General features: G+C 39.2%; 1 protein-coding gene across 1 annotated transcript in view; it reads left to right on the forward strand.

The window, feature by feature from the left end:
• LOC140148322 (sterol O-acyltransferase 1-like) overlaps positions 1 to 16,907 on the forward strand; it is a 43,124-nt gene that overhangs the window by 11,650 nt on the left and 14,567 nt on the right. Inside the window, 1 exon segment of the mRNA XM_072170231.1 lies at positions 15,928 to 16,035. Coding sequence (XP_072026332.1) covers positions 15,928 to 16,035 — 108 coding nt within the window.

The following is a 16,907-nucleotide window of genomic DNA, read 5'->3' on the forward strand; positions in this document are numbered from 1 at the left end:
ATGTAAGAACAGCAGAAAATGATGAAAATGTCACTTTAAAATTTGCTATAACATTCTCTTTAGTCTATTGTGATAAATTCAGACCTGCAAAACCTTCTCTGAATTCTGAAAGTATTGCACACCTCAAGTCTTTGAATTTGTTGGTACCTGGTTTGTGTACATGCACAAGGTGCACGCTCAATGTCCTTCGGTAGGTTGGCAGGTCTGGGTATGTCTTGCGGTTCTTGAGTTAAGGCAATATCAAAACAAAAGGTTTGGGTGTTCACCTCCTCACTGTGGAAAAATCAAGCACATAGGTTGCAAATGGGACCCTATCTACTATTTCCATGCTTAGGCCTAAAAAAAAAGTTTGATCGGCGTAACATGAAAAAATAAATTACGGTAGGTCGGTCGGCAATTTAAAAAAAAAAAAATTTTATACACGCATTTTAAGCTGAAAATCTTGAATTTTTTTTTTTTTTTTTTAAATTTTAATCTTTTTTGATTTTTTAAATTCATTTTTTGCAAAAAAATAAGAAAACAAGTCTAGGGTCAGGCCTTATATCAAGCCTTGGGATCTCCTTTATAGAACCCATATCATTCCTCTTGTGTGTCAGCATAATTGGTTCCTAAAGACTTACAATCCATCTTCAAATTATTTTTTATAGAGTTTATGTGTGATGAATAAATCCAGGGATGCAAATTGTGTGGGAGTGGGGAGCACCGCTCCTAGGAAATGACAGTCAAAATTGAGGAAATAATGCCATGGGAAGAAAAGAGAAAGAGAGGAAAAAGGAGGGAGAGAGAAGAAAAGAAAAGAGGTGAGGAAGGGGGAAAAGAGGAAAGAAAAAGAAGAGGAGTGAGGTACAAGATACTTTTAGGGAGGGCTGTGAGGCAGTGAAGCTACTGAATGGACACTTTAAAGACACTGGCGCTACCAACCCTAGTTACGCCACTGCAAACTAGTGTAAAATACCAAATATTTGGCACGCTCGTAAAAATATTAACCTCAGGTAACTCTGTATACTCTGGACAGAGCTCTGTCCAGAGTAAAGAACAATGGGTTCCAGAGTTGGTCCAGAGACAGTCCAGAGAAAAAACTCAGGAACTTGGATCAGTATTACAAAAGAAACTCAGGCATCTCAGGAACTTGCTGGAGTATTCCAGAGAAACTCAGTGACATAACTGTCAACAGTTATACATCATCCATTGTCCTCTATACAATACATGGCCAACTTCCTCCTCCCACTTCCCCACCCACTTTATACTTTACTTGTTCCACAATTCTGTCGGTCGGACATCCGGGCTATCTCTAGTCTCGGGCCCAAACTGCATGTGGCTCACGGTTTGTTGTGAACAACAGAAACCGGCTGTGAAGGAGGCTACATAGCGATGTTGCTGGAGTGACATTCAATTTCGGGAAAAACGACACTTTCGACCATGGAATTTAATTTTAAGTTTGTCAGTATTAAAACGGTAAATCAAGTAAGTTTCTTTCACTCTGAAGACTTAGAAACGGTTGTTTGATTCCACTGACTATTTGCGATCGAAATTTACATTACACCAATGACAGAAATCATCAACAAAAATCGAATTGGGGACTTGTTTTCACTCGAACATCATCAACCGGAAGTGACGTGACACGGACCGACAGAATAGGCACTTATGAAACACTATGTATCTCCATTTAGTGCTCTATATCAGGAAAGTTGACTTTCCTGTCTGCCTGTAGCATTCAAGTTGTAACTGTTTTAAGTTGATATTTTTGACAGTTCTAAGTTGCGTCCGGCGCGTGATCGTAGTTTACTTCTCTCAGTCGCGGTTAACTATGCAGACGACGCGACGATCGTTATTAAACGGTGATGAACAACGGTGAAACATGATTGAATCCCTAATACACTCACAGTGACATACGTGGCTGATGCTCTATTGTAAACAAAAGACAACACAGTGATATACATGGCTGATGGTATAGTGTAAACAACAGACAACACACAGTGACATACATGATGTTGATTTACTGCTTCTGTTGGCATAGTACGGGTAACTTCCACATCAGGGTTAACTTCCTGCTGATTTTCCTCTTCATCAGGGGGACCTTTTACATCAGCAAGACTAACTGTGCAACTGTGTTGATTTACCATTTCTGTTGGCATAGTAAGAGTAACAGGGGTAACTTCCATCAGGGGGACCTTTTAAATCAGCAAGACTAACTGTGCAACTGTGTTGATTTACCATTTCTGTTGGCATAGTAGGAGTAACTGGGGTAACTTCCACATCAGAGTTAACTTCCTGCTGATTTTCCTCTCCATCAGGGGACCATTTACATCAGCAAGACTAACTGTACAACTGTGTTGATTTACCATTTCTGTTGGCATAGTAGGAGTAACTGGGGTAACTTCCACATCAGAGTTAACTTCCTGCTGATTTTCCTCTTCATCCGGGGGACCTTTTACATCAGCAAGACTAACTGTGCAACTGTGTTGATTTACCATTTCTGTTGGCATAGTAGGAGTAACTGGGGTAACTTCCACATCAGAGTTAACTTCCTGTTGATTTTCCTCTTCATCAGGGGGACCTTTTACATCAGCAAGACTAACTGTACAACTGTGTTGATTTACCATTTCTGTTGGCATAGTAGGAGTAACTGGGGTAACTTCCACATCAGAGTTAACTTCCTGCTGATTTTCCTCTCCATCAGGGGGACCATTTACATCAGCAAGACTAACTGTGCAACTGTGTTGATTTACCATTTCTGTTGGCATAGTAGGAGTAACTGGGGTAACTTCCACATCAAAGTTAACTTCCTGCTGATTTTCCTCTTCATCCGGGGACCTTTTACATCAGCAAGACTAACTGTGCAACTGTGTTGATTTACCAATTCTGAAGGCATAGTAGGAGTAACTGGGGTAACTACCACATCAGAGTTAACTTCCTGCTGATTTTCCTCTTCATCCGGGGGACCTTTTAAATCAGCAAGACTAACTGTGCAACTGTGTTGATTTACCATTTCTGTTGGCATAGTAGGAATAACTGGGGTAACTTCCACATCAGAGTTAACTTCCTGCTGATTTTCCTCTTCATCAGGGGGACCATTTACATCAGCAAGACTAACTGTACAACTGTGTTGATTTACCATTTCTGTTGGCATAGTAGGAGTAACTGGGGTAACTTCCACATCAGAGTTAACTTCCTGCTGATTTTCCTCTCCATCAGGGGGACCATTTACATCAGCAAGACTAACTGTGCAACTGTGTTGATTTACCATTTCTGTTGGCATAGTAGGAGTAACTGGGGTAACTTCCACATCAGAGTTAACTTCCTGCTGATTTTACTCTTCATCAGGGGGACCTTTTAAATCAGCAAGACTAACTGTGCAACTGTGTTGATTTACCATTTCTGTTGGCATAGTAGGAGTAACTGGGGTAACTTCCACATCAGAGTTAACTTCCTGCTGATTTTCCTCTCCATCAGGGGACCATTTACATCAGCAAGACTAACTGTACAACTGTGTTGATTTACCATTTCTGTTGGCATAGTAGGAGTAACTGGGGTAACTTCCACATCAAAGTTAACTTCCTGCTGATTTTCCTCTTCATCAGGTGGACCTTTTACATCAGCAAGACTAACTGTGCAACTGTGTTGATTTACCAATTATGTTGGCATAGTAGGAGTAACTGGGGTAACTTCCACATCAGAGTTAACTTCCTGCTGATTTTCCTCTTCATCAGGTGGACCTTTTACATCAGCAAGACTAACTGTGCAACTGTGTTGATTTACCATTTCTGTTGGCATAGTAGGAGTAACTGGGGTAACTTCCACATCAGAGTTAACTTCCTGCTGATTTTCCTCTTCATCCGGGGGACCATTTACATCAGCAAGACTAACTGTGCAACTGTGTTGATTTACCATTTCTGTTGGCATAGTAGGAGTAACTGGGGTAACTTCCACATCAGAGTTAACTTCCTGCTGATTTTCCTCTCCATCAGGGGACCATTTACATCAGCAAGACTAACTGTACAACTGTGTTGATTTACCATTTCTGTTGGCATAGTAGGAGTAACTGGGGTAACTTCCACATCAGAGTTAACTTCCTGCTGATTTTCCTCTTCATCAGGGGAACCTTTTACATCAGCAAGACTAACTGTGCAACTGTGTTGATTTACCATTTCTGTTGGCATAGTAGGAGTAACTGGGGTAACTTCCACATCAGAGTTAACTTCCTGCTGATTTTCCTCTTCATCAGGTGGACCTTTTACATCAGCAAGACTAACTGTGCAACTGTGTTGATTTACCATTTCTGTTGGCATAGTAGGAGTAACTGGGGTAACTTCCACATCAGAGTTAACTTCCTGCTGATTTTCCTCTTCATCCGGGGACCTTTTACATCAGCAAGACTAACTGTGCAACTGTGTTGATTTACCATTTCTGTTGGCATAGTAGGAGTAACTGGGGTAACTTCCACATCAGAGTTAACTTCCTGCTGATTTTCCTCTTCATCAGGTGGACCTTTTACATCAGCAAGACTAACTGTGCAACTGTGTTGATTTACCATTTCTGTTGGCATAGTAGGAGTAACTGGGGTAACTTCCACATCAGAGTTAACTTCCTGTTGATTTTCCTCTTCATCAGGTGGACCTTTTACATCAGCAAGACTAACTGTGCAACTGTGTTGATTTACCAATTATGTTGGCATAGTAGGAGTAACTGGGGTAACTTCCACATCAGAGTTAACTTCCTGCTGATTTTCCTCTTCATCCGGGGGACCTTTTACATCAGCAAGAATAACTGTGCAACTGTGTTGATTTACCATTTCTGTTGGCATAGTAGGAGTAACTGGGGTAACTTCCACATCAGAGTTAACTTCCTGCTGATTTTCCTCTTCATCCGGGGGACCTTTTACATCAGCAAGACTAACTGTGCAACTGTGTTGATTTACCATTTCTGTTGGCATAGTAGGAGTAACTGGGGTAACTTCCACATCAGAGTTAACTTCCTGCTGATTTTCCTCTTCATCAGGTGGACCTTTTACATCAGCAAGACTAACTGTGCAACTGTGTTGATTTACCATTTCTGTTGGCATAGTAGGAGTAACTGGGGTAACTTCCACATCAGAGTTAACTTCCTGTTGATTTTCCTCTTCATCAGGTGGACCTTTTACATCAGCAAGACTAACTGTGCAACTGTGTTGATTTACCATTTCTGTTGGCATAGTAGGAGTAACTGGGGTAACTTCCACATCAGAGTTAACTTCCTGCTGATTTTCCTCTTCATCCGGGGGACCTTTTACATCAGCAAGAATAACTGTGCAACTGTGTTGATTTACCATTTCTGTTGGCATAGTAGGAGTAACTGGGGTAACTTCCACATCAGAGTTAACTTCCTGCTGATTTTCCTCTTCATCAGGTGGACCTTTTACATCAGCAAGACTAACTGTGCAACTGTGTTGATTTACCATTTCTGTTGGCATAGTAGGAGTAACTGGGGTAACTTCCACATCAGAGTTAACTTCCTGCTGATTTTCCTCTTCATCCGGGGGACCTTTTACATCAGCAAGACTAACTGTGCAACTGTGTTGATTTACCAATTCTGTTGGCATAGTAGGAGTAACTGGGGTAACTTCCACATCAGAGTTAACTTCCTGCTGATTTTCCTCTTCATCAGGTGGACCTTTTACATCAGCAAGACTAACTGTGCAACTGTGTTGATTTACCATTTCTGTTGGCATAGTAGGAGTAACTGGGGTAACTTCCACATCAGAGTTAACTTCCTGTTGATTTTCCTCTTCATCAGGGGGACCTTTTACATCAGCAAGACTAACTGTGCAACTGTGTTGATTTACCATTTCTGTTGGCATAGTAGGAGTAACTGGGGTAACTTCCACATCAGAGTTAACTTCCTGCTGATTTTCCTCTTCATCCGGGGGACCTTTTACATCAGCAAGACTAACTGTGCAACTGTGCTGATATACCAATTCTGTTGGCATAGTAGGAGTAACTGGGGTAACTTCCACATCAGAGTTAACTTCCTGTTGATTTTCCTCTTCATCCGGGGGACCTTTTACATCAGCAAGAATAACTGTGCAACTGTGTTGATTTACCATTTCTGTTGGCATAGTAGGAGTAACTGGGGTAACTTCCACATCAGAGTTAACTTCCTGCTGATTTTCCTCTTCATCCGGGGGACCTTTTACATCAGCAAGACTAACTGTGCAACTGTGTTGATTTACCATTTCTGTTGGCATAGTAGGAGTAACTGGGGTAACTTCCACATCAGAGTTAACTTCCTGCTGATTTTCCTCTTCATCCGGGGGACCTTTTACATCAGCAAGACTAACTGTGCAACTGTGCTGATATACCAATTCTGTTGGCATAGTAGGAGTAACTGGGGTAACTTCCACATCAGAGTTAACTTCCTGCTGATTTTCCTCTTCATCCGGTGGACCTTTTACATCAGCAAGACTAACTGTGCAACTGTGTTGATTTACCATTTCTGTTGGCATAGTAGGAGTAACTGGGGTAACTTCCACATCAGAGTTAACTTCCTGCTGATTTTCCTTCATCAGGTGGACCTTTTACATCAGCAAGACTAACTGTGCAACTGTGTTGATTTACCATTTCTGTTGGCATAGTAGGAGTAACTGGGGTAACTTCCACATCAGAGTTAACTTCCTGTTGATTTTCCTCTTCATCCGGTGGACCTTTTACATCAGCAAGAATAACTGTGCAACTGTGTTGATTTACCATTTCTGTTGGCATAGTAGGAGTAACTGGGGTAACTTCCACATCAGAGTTAACTTCCTGCTGATTTTCCTCTTCATCAGGTGGACCTTTTACATCAGCAAGACTAACTGTGCAACTGTGTTGATTTACCATTTCTGTTGGCATAGTAGGAGTAACTGGGGTAACTTCCACATCAGAGTTAACTTCCTGCTGATTTTCCTCTTCATCCGGTGGACCTTTTTCATCAGCAAGACTAACTGTGCAACTGTGTTGATTTACCATTTCTGTTGGCATAGTAGGAGTAACTGGGGTAACTTCCACATCAGAGTTAACTTCTCTGCTGATTTTCCTCTTCATCCGGGGACCTTTTACATCAGCAAGACTAACTGTGCAACTGTGTTGATTTACCATTTCTGTTGGCATAGTAGGAGTAACTGGGGTAACTTCCACATCAGAGTTAACTTCCTGTTGATTTTCCTCTTCATCAGGGGGACCTTTTACATCAGCAAGACTAACTGTGCAACTGTGTTGATTTACCATTTCTGTTGGCATAGTAGGAGTAACTGGGGTAACTTCCACATCAGAGTTAACTTCCTGCTGATTTTCCTCTTCATCCGGGGACCTTTTACATCAGCAAGACTAACTGTGCAACTGTGTTGATTTACCATTTCTGTTGGCATAGTAGGAGTAACTGGGGTAACTTCCACATCAGAGTTAACTTCCTGCTGATTTTCCTCTTCATCAGGTGGACCTTTTACATCAGCAAGACTAACTGTGCAACTGTGTTGATTTACCATTTCTGTTGGCATAGTAGGAGTAACTGGGGTAACTTCCACATCAGAGTTAACTTCCTGTTGATTTTCCTCTTCATCAGGGGAACCTTTTACATCAGCAAGACTAACTGTGCAACTGTGTTGATTTACCATTTCTGTTGGCATAGTAGGAGTAACTGGGGTAACTTCCACATCAGAGTTAACTTCCTGCTGATTTTCCTCTTCATCCGGGGGACCTTTTACATCAGCAAGACTAACTGTGCAACTGTGTTGATTTACCATTTCTGTTGGCATAGTAGGAGTAACTGGGGTAACTTCCACATCAGAGTTAACTTCCTGCTGATTTTCCTCTTCATCCGGGGGACCTTTTACATCAGCAAGACTAACTGTGCAACTGTGTTGATTTACCATTTCTGTTGGCATAGTAGGAGTAACTGGGGTAACTTCCACATCAGAGTTAACTTCCTGCTGATTTTCCTCTCCATCAGGGGGACCATTTACATCAGCAAGACTAACTGTACAACTGTGTTGATTTACCATTTCTGTTGGCATAGTAGGAGTAACTGGGGTAACTTCCACATCAGAGTTAACTTCCTGCTGATTTTCCTCTTCATCAGGGGACCTTTTACATCAGCAAGACTAACTGTGCAACTGTGTTGATTTACCATTTCTGTTGGCATAGTAGGAGTAACTGGGGTAACTTCCACATCAGAGTTAACTTCCACATCAGAGTTAACTTCCTGTTGATTTTCCTCTCCATCAGGGGGACCATTTACATCAGCAAGACTAACTGTACAACTGTGTTGATTTACCATTTCTGTTGGCATAGTAGGAGTAACTGGGGTAACTTCCACATCAGAGTTAACTTCCTGCTGATTTTCCTCTTCATCAGGGGGACCTTTTACATCAGCAAGACTAACTGTGCAACTGTGTTGATTTACCATTTCTGTTGGCATAGTAGGAGTAACTGGGGTAACTTCCACATCAGAGTTAACTTCCTGCTGATTTTCCTCTTCATCCGGGGGACCTTTTACATCAGCAAGACTAACTGTGCAACTGTGTTGATTTACCAATTCTGAAGGCATAGTAGGAGTAACTGGGGTAACTACCACATCAGAGTTAACTTCCTGCTGATTTTCCTCTTTATCAGGGGAACCTTTTACATCAGCAAGACTAACTGTGCAACTGTGTTGATTTACCATTTCTGTTGGCATAGTAGGAGTAACTGGGGTAACTTCCACATCAGAGTTAACTTCCTGCTGATTTTACTCTTCATCAGGGGGACCTTTTACATCAGCAAGACTAACTGTGCAACTGTGTTGATTTACCATTTCTGTTGGCATAGTAGGAGTAACTGGGGTAACTTCCACATCAGAGTTAACTTCCTGCTGATTTTACTCTTCATCCGGGGGACCTTTTACATTAGCAAGACTAACTGTGCAACTGTGTTGATTTACCATTTCTGTTGGCATAGTAGGAGTAACTGGGGTAACTTCCACATCAGATTTAACTTCCTGCTGATTTTCCTCTTCATCAGGGGAACCTTTTACATCAGCAAGACTAACTGTGCAACTGTGTTGATTTACCATTTCTGTTAGCATAGTAGGAGTAACTGGGGTAACTTCCACATCAGAGTTAACTTCCTGCTGATTTTCCTCTTCATCCGGGGGACCTTTTACATCAGCAAGACTAACTGTACAACTGTGTTGATTTACCATTTCTGTTAGCATAGTAGGAGTAACTGGGGTAACTTCCACATCAGAGTTAACTTCCTGCTGATTTTCCTCTTCATCCGGGGGACCTTTTACATCAGCAAGACTAACTGTGCAACTGTGTTGATTTACCATTTCTGTTGGCATAGTAGGAGTAACTGGGGTAACTTCCACATCAGAGTTAACTTCCTGCTGATTTTACTCTTCATCAGGGGGACCTTTTACATCAGCAAGACTAACTGTGCAACTGTGTTGATTTACCATTTCTGTTGGCATAGTAGTACTTCCTGCTGATTTTCCTCTTCATCCGGGGGACCTTTTACATCAGCAAGACTAACTGTGCAACTGTGTTGATTTACAATTTCTGTTGGCATAGTAGGAATAACTGGGGTAACTTCCACATCAGAGTTAACTTCCTGCTGATTTTCCTCTCCATCAGGGGGACCTTTTACATCAGCAAGACTAACTGTGCAACTGTGTTGATTTACCATTTCTGTTGGCATAGTAGGAGTAACTGGGGTAACTACCACATCAGAGTTAACTTCCTGTTGATTTTCCTCTTCATCCGGGGACCATTTACATCAGCAAGACTAACTGTGCAACTGTGTTGATTTACAATTTCTGTTGGCATAGTAGGAGTAACTGGGGTAACTTCCACATCAAAGTTAACTTCCTGCTGATTTTCCTCTTCATCCGGGGGACCTTTTACATCAGCAAGACTAACTGTGCAACTGTGTTGATTTACCATTTCTGTTGGCATAGTAGGAGTAACTGGGGTAACTTCCACATCAGAGTTAACTTCCTGCTGATTTTCCTCTTCATCAGGTGGACCTTTTACATCAGCAAGACTAACTGTGCAACTGTGTTGATTTACCATTTCTGTTGGCATAGTAGGAGTAACTGGGGTAACTACCACATCAGGGTTAACTTCCTGTTGATTTTCCTCTTCATCCGGGGGACCATTTACATCAGCAAGACTAACTGTGCAACTGTGTTGATTTACAATTTCTGTTGGCATAGTAGGAGTAACTGGGGTAACTTCCACATCAAAGTTAACTTCCTGCTGATTTTCCTCTTCATCCGGGGGACCTTTTACATCAGCAAGACTAACTGTGCAACTGTGTTGATTTACCATTTCTGTTGGCATAGTAGGAGTAACTGGGGTAACTTCCACATCAGAGTTAACTTCCTGCTGATTTTCCTCTTCATCCGGGGACCTTTTACATCAGCAAGACTAACTGTGCAACTGTGTTGATTTACCATTTCTGTTGGCATAGTAGGAGTAACTGGGGTAACTTCCACATCAGAGTTAACTTCCTGCTGATTTTCCTCTTCATCAGGGGACCTTTTACATCAGCAAGACTAACTGTGCAACTGTGTTGATTTACCATTTCTGTTGGCATAGTAGGAGTAACTGGGGTAACTTCCACATCAGAGTTAACTTCCTGTTGATTTTCCTCTTCATCCGGGGGACCTTTTACATCAGCAAGAATAACTGTGCAACTGTGTTGATTTACCATTTCTGTTGGCATAGTAGGAGTAACTGGGGTAACTTCCACATCAGAGTTAACTTCCTGCTGATTTTCCTCTTCATCCGGGGGACCTTTTACATCAGCAAGAATAACTGTGCAACTGTGTTGATTTACCATTTCTGTTGGCATAGTAGGAGTAACTGGGGTAACTTCCACATCAGAGTTAACTTCCTGCTGATTTTCCTCTTCATCCGGGGACCTTTACATCAGCAAGACTAACTGTGCAACTGTGTTGATTTACCATTTCTGTTGGCATAGTAGGAGTAACTGGGGTAACTTCCACATCAGAGTTAACTTCCTGTTGATTTTCCTCTTCATCAGGTGGACCTTTTACATCAGCAAGACTAACTGTGCAACTGTGTTGATTTACCATTTCTGTTGGCATAGTAGGAGTAACTGGGGTAACTTCCACATCAGAGTTAACTTCCTGCTGATTTTCCTCTTCATCAGGGGGACCTTTTACATCAGCAAGATTAACTGCGTTGTCTCCATAAAGCCTTTTTTGGTCTTAACTTATGTCGCTCTGAAATTACACGCTATGTTAATATTCTCATATTTTGAAGTGCAGAATAAAGCTATTTTATGCATGGTACGATTGAGGAAATCTTGAGCCTAAAAAAACTTGCTCCTGAGGAAGAAATCACAATTTGCACCCCTGAATAAATCGTAAGATGGATTCTAAGGTATTTGAAATGGGTCCCTTGTCTCTATACAGTAGCTGTACCAACGTGCCGTGTCACAATGGCCTGCTTAGGGGAGACTTTTGGAGCTTGATTCCCCCTCTCCTGAGGCGATGGTTGTACTGTAATGGTTGAAAATGGCCTATTAAAATCACAGATTTCATAAGACTTAAAGATGTTTAAAAAAAGAAAAAAGAACCACTTGTTTGAACCATTGAAGAGTTGCCTTTGTAGGATTGTTCATATAATTGGTGAATTTTTGATAGACAAATCCAAATTTTTGCCCAACTGTTACTTAGCTTTTTGGGTATGATTCCACGGCAAATCCACACTGGGTAAAAACATGTTTTAAGGAAGCTAACAAACAAATGTACGAGTGCACTTGGTATGATAACGCTAAAGCTAACTATGTTTTGTATAAGAAAGAATTGAGACTGGAGAAGTATCTTTTGGAAAAAACTGATTTCCGAGGAGCAAGTTTCAAATTTAAGGCATGGTCTAACACTCTACCCCTAAATGGTAGAATTCATTCCTGGAATGTAGGCATGGACGAAAATTGTCCCATGTGCAAAAATGATAAAGAAGATATTCGCCATTTCCTCTTTACATGCACCGCCTTGAATGGTATTCGTTCGGAAGAATTCTCCGAGCTCGAGCATACTCTTTCGGAACAGAACTTAGAAATGTTCTGGCAAATCTTTATGGCGGGGGACCTAGACGTGAAACTGTGCCTTATGTTGGGAATCTCATGGGACCGTGAGAATGTACATTTAACAATGTACATACAACAATTGTTTTGATATGTTTTGTAAAAGTTACTTAAAACGTGCATGGTCCTTGAGATCCTCTGTCTTGAAAGATATTTAATGTCCATTAATTGTCATGTCATACCAGTATATAATATAATTGTATATATTTTTTTTTCTTCATTATTCTATATTATGTTTTATTTTTCCTGCTAAGGACCCATTTCAAGTCAACTTGGGTTCAGACAGGCAATTTCTTTTCCTTTAATTTTTGTACTAAGGCCATAATTTTGCATGTAGGACTATATTCAATTGTGTTATGATTTTGTTTCTTGTTTATATATAATGTATATTTGTTGTTTTTGAACGTGTGCCACTAATAGGCGTGTGCCACTGATACAAAAGTGTATGTTCCAATAAATAAATAAAATAAATAATAAGCTATGCCATCTTGATCACACATGTGTTTCAATAGCATACCCTGCTATCCAATGCGAAGAAATAATGAGTAAATATTTGGATTTGTCTATCAAAAATTCACTTAATTGTTTAGAAACATCTGTCAAAATTGGACCCTGGACTGTAAGCAATTCAAATAGGCTATAAGTGAACAAAATATGATACTGGCCTAGACATATACTGTACTGACGCGAGTATAATCCCACCCCGTTTTTGGGTGAACATTTGTCAAAATTGGGGGTGGGACTATACTCAAGTTTTTTTATTTTTTCGGTTTTGTAGTGTCCCTGGACCTAGACCTAAATGCTAGGATCATTCATGGTTGACCTAAAAAAAAATTGATAATTTGTATTCATGTCATACTCTATTAATGATTTCAAAATGCATTGAATTTGAATGGGGTTGGGACTTTACTCGAAGGTGGGACTATACTTGCGTCAGTACGGTATATTTTTAAAATATTTGGGCTCTAAAGTACATTTTTGAAGATCCTGGGAATTAATAAGATTATAAGAGCCCAGTATTGACTGAAGTTACAAGTGAACCCTGTATTTGGCTATTGCATTTAAAATTCACACTACCCCTGTGCAAGATTTTGGAAATATCTTCCGTAGGGGGAGTATGTTTTTCAAATGTAATTGGCCAGGGTTAATCATTTTGAAACCTATACTCCCCCTGTATTTATGCCTTTACCTATATCTTCCACAACTGGAGTAAAAGTGGAAGTTACCCAGCTGTCTATTCTATTTGAAACCCATACTCCCTCTGTGGAAGATATTTCCAAAATCTTCCACAGGGGTTGTGTGGATTTTAAATGGAATAGCCCATTGCTTGGTGTGTCTGCTCAATTTCACAAGCTTGTTATTATTTTTACAAATTTGTATATTTATTTAAGGAACTAATACATTTTACCCCTGTTTGAGCAGAAAAAAACAAAATAAATGACAGTCTTACAGACAAATGAAATTTAAGAACATTTTATTTGTTGATGAGTGGTATTTAAAAGTGTTTTATTTGCCCACGTTATTTGATTACTTTCCGACAAAAAAATCAAGCCTCAAAATATTTGTTTGTGGTACATCTAGGCACCGGAGGCATTCAATTTAGACCTATCCACCTTCATTACATGAGGAGACATGAGCCCATATAGCAAATCAAAATATTGCATGCTTGACACCAACTGCAAAATTCTATTTCATCAGTTCATGCCTGTGGGGTGTATCATGAAAATATTCACTTGAGTGTTACTGATTTTGTAAAATTAAAACTGTATGAAATTGAATTGATTTGAAAGTGAACAAATTATGATTCAACTTTAAAAGATATGTTGGGACAGGTCACAGGAGTGTTGGTGGATTTGCAACAAAGCTTTTGGTTTGTATATTTTCATCATAATGTTACCAATATTTTTTTTATTTAACTTAAGGGGGTAGGTACTACACCCCTGGCAAATTTTGTGCCTATTTTTGCATTTTTCTCAAAAATTATAGCGCATTGGTGACAAGTAAGATATGTATATTATAGGGGTAAGGACTACAACTACTGCACTGAAAATTCAGCAACTCAAGGCAAGTAGTTATTGATTTATTGATCAAAAATTGGTTTTCCCTCATTTTTGACTTTAACTGTTGTCCGTGTAGAAATAAAATTTCCAGTGCAGTAGTTGTAGTCCTTGCCCTATAATATACATATCTTACTTGTCACCAATGCGCTATAATTTTTGAGAAAATGCAAAATAGGCAAAAATTGGGCAGGTGTAAACCCTTAAATAGGAACATATTTTATTTATAAAAGCAAATTAACAAACTTTCAATGTGTTGTACAAAAATTAAATATCATGTTGGTAATTAATTACATGTTCAAAGGTATTGAGATATTTAAATAAGACTAAGAGCACAGGAATATAGGCTTATATCATTAAAAAAACCAAAACAAAATAGGCTAAAAAAAGCTACGTTTCAAAGCCCACACGCGCGTTTGTTTTTCTTTGCACGTGCATGTCAGCTGAAACAGCAAATTCTTTTATTTCCCTTTTTTATATAGTTTTTTGCCGTATAATCATGAAATTCTGAGACAAATTTGGAAGAAAAGTTACTTGATTCGATACTCGCATTGTTTAGGTATAAAATAATTCCGCATTCGTTTTTGAAACTGACATGGGCTTCGAGACATAACAAATTTTGCTTTTTAGCCTAAACAGCTTGAAGTAATATACATGATTTTGTTGAGCAATGAACTTCCTGCATGTACAGTACTTGTTAAAATATTATAAAGGATATTGTTGCCATGAAGAAAAAGCCTTGCATACCAATTTACTTATTCCATGGTTACATGTTAAGTTTTGCTTTCATTCACCTCAATGTTCATTGTAAAAGAACAATGAACTTCCTGCATATACAGTACTTGTTAAATGTTGTGATGAGATATTAGTTAAAATATTATAACGTATATTTTTGGTATGAAGAAAAAGCCTTGCATACCAATTACTAATTGACCATGGTTACATGTAATTGTTTTCATTCACCTCAATGTAGATGAAGACATTTATGTGCCGACAACTCTCTAGTCCGAAGGTTTCCTAGTCTGAAGGCTCCTTAGTCCAAAGGTCCACCTAATTTACCATTTGCTTGTCCGAATTCTGAAAAAGGTTCACTAGTCCGAATATCGGGTTCTCTAGTCTGAGGGTTCGCTAGTCCACATAATAAATAAAGTTCTCTATTAGGAATATAGATTAAAAGGCTCTCTAACCCTAACACTAAACCCTAAACCTAACACTAACCCTTATTCTGTATTTGGACTAGAGAACCTTTGGATTAGCGAACTTAATTTGGTTTTCAGACTAGCAACCCTTCGGACTAGAGAAACTTTGGACTAGCGACCCTTCAGACTAGAGAGAAGTCACAATTTATATGGCCTTTAGAACAATAATACCAAAGTGCTCTACATTTATTTTGCTGCCAATAGCAAATATCACATTATTTTGCTGCCAGCAATAATAGTAACAGCTGGTTTATCCAATTTTTACTGGTTTTAGTTGTATGCTTAAATGTAACGTTATTATATGGGACCAATGGATCATAGCTTTATCGTCAAGCTCTTTATGAGTTTTTTTTACTCAACTGGCTCTTTTCAACCATTTCATTGATATTTTTGTATTTCTTTGATGTTGAAATATTCTATGTATAACTCAAATATTACACACCTTGAACACAATCTGAATCAAATTACATTGACAGTATGGAAGCATGGAATTGCATTTTGCTAAAATAAAGCATTTACATATTTCATTCAAATATCTTCTTCTTTTGCTGATTTTTATTTCAGGCAGCTGCTTGTGAACAAGAATATCCAGACCATTTATAATATCTTTGTGGCTATACTTATCGTCTTCATGTTGAACAACATTGTGTCGGAAATCATCGAAACAGGCAGGTAAGTTTCTTCAAAGCAATATCAGAATTTGTCATATGGGATATTTTGATGTGCAAAATGACCCAAACAACAAAAGTGTTTTTTGTCTAAGAGAAATATTCCTTAAGAACCGTAAGATCTGTTGAAATGATAATTTAAAATTTGAATTGTTTTGTACTACACTATAAGATGCTTACTTTTTTTTATTGCTGCTGTAAATTCTGAACAAAAATCCTGCAAATTTCATTATAGCAATTTTGATAAATTTGTTTTACATTTTTGTAGGTACATGTATGTACAGAAACATCCGGAAAGACTGTGCAAATAATTTGAAAACAAAAATATCATAAGTACAGGGTGTCCCAAAAAAAAGAGGCCCCACATTGCGCCCTCTTTTTCTCCTATTTCTGAAAAGTTGATCAAATATATTTTGGTATGTAAAGAAACCTTAAATCGTTAGCTTTAATAAACCAAAACAATTCTTTCAATCGGCTCACAATTTTTGAAGATATGCCCTCTTTAAGAAATGTACCCATTTTTCACTCTGTCCACGGATGAGGTTTGGCTACATCAAAGATTTAAACGAAACACACGGTTAATGACATGGATAGATAATAGCATTAGGCTTGGGAAGGCATTCACTATAAGCGAGGATCACCAGCTAGCTTCAAACATCTTCGCAACCCCGTATTTCTGCTGCATTCGCAAGTATCCGGCGCACAAGAATGGTATGCAACGCAATTAATGCAATGAGAACTAGGGCTGAAACCTGTATTCGTCATGGAGGCAACCAGGTAGAGGGCAGAGCAGCACAGTAAACTCACTTCAAAAGAACCAATGTAAAACTAAACAGCCCTTTTCAGGGCTACCTTTTATTCCAAAAAGAGAAATGA

The sequence above is a fragment of the Amphiura filiformis genome, chromosome 3 (assembly GCF_039555335.1).
Source record: "Amphiura filiformis chromosome 3, Afil_fr2py, whole genome shotgun sequence".
Taxonomy (NCBI): Eukaryota; Metazoa; Echinodermata; class Ophiuroidea; order Amphilepidida; family Amphiuridae; genus Amphiura; species Amphiura filiformis.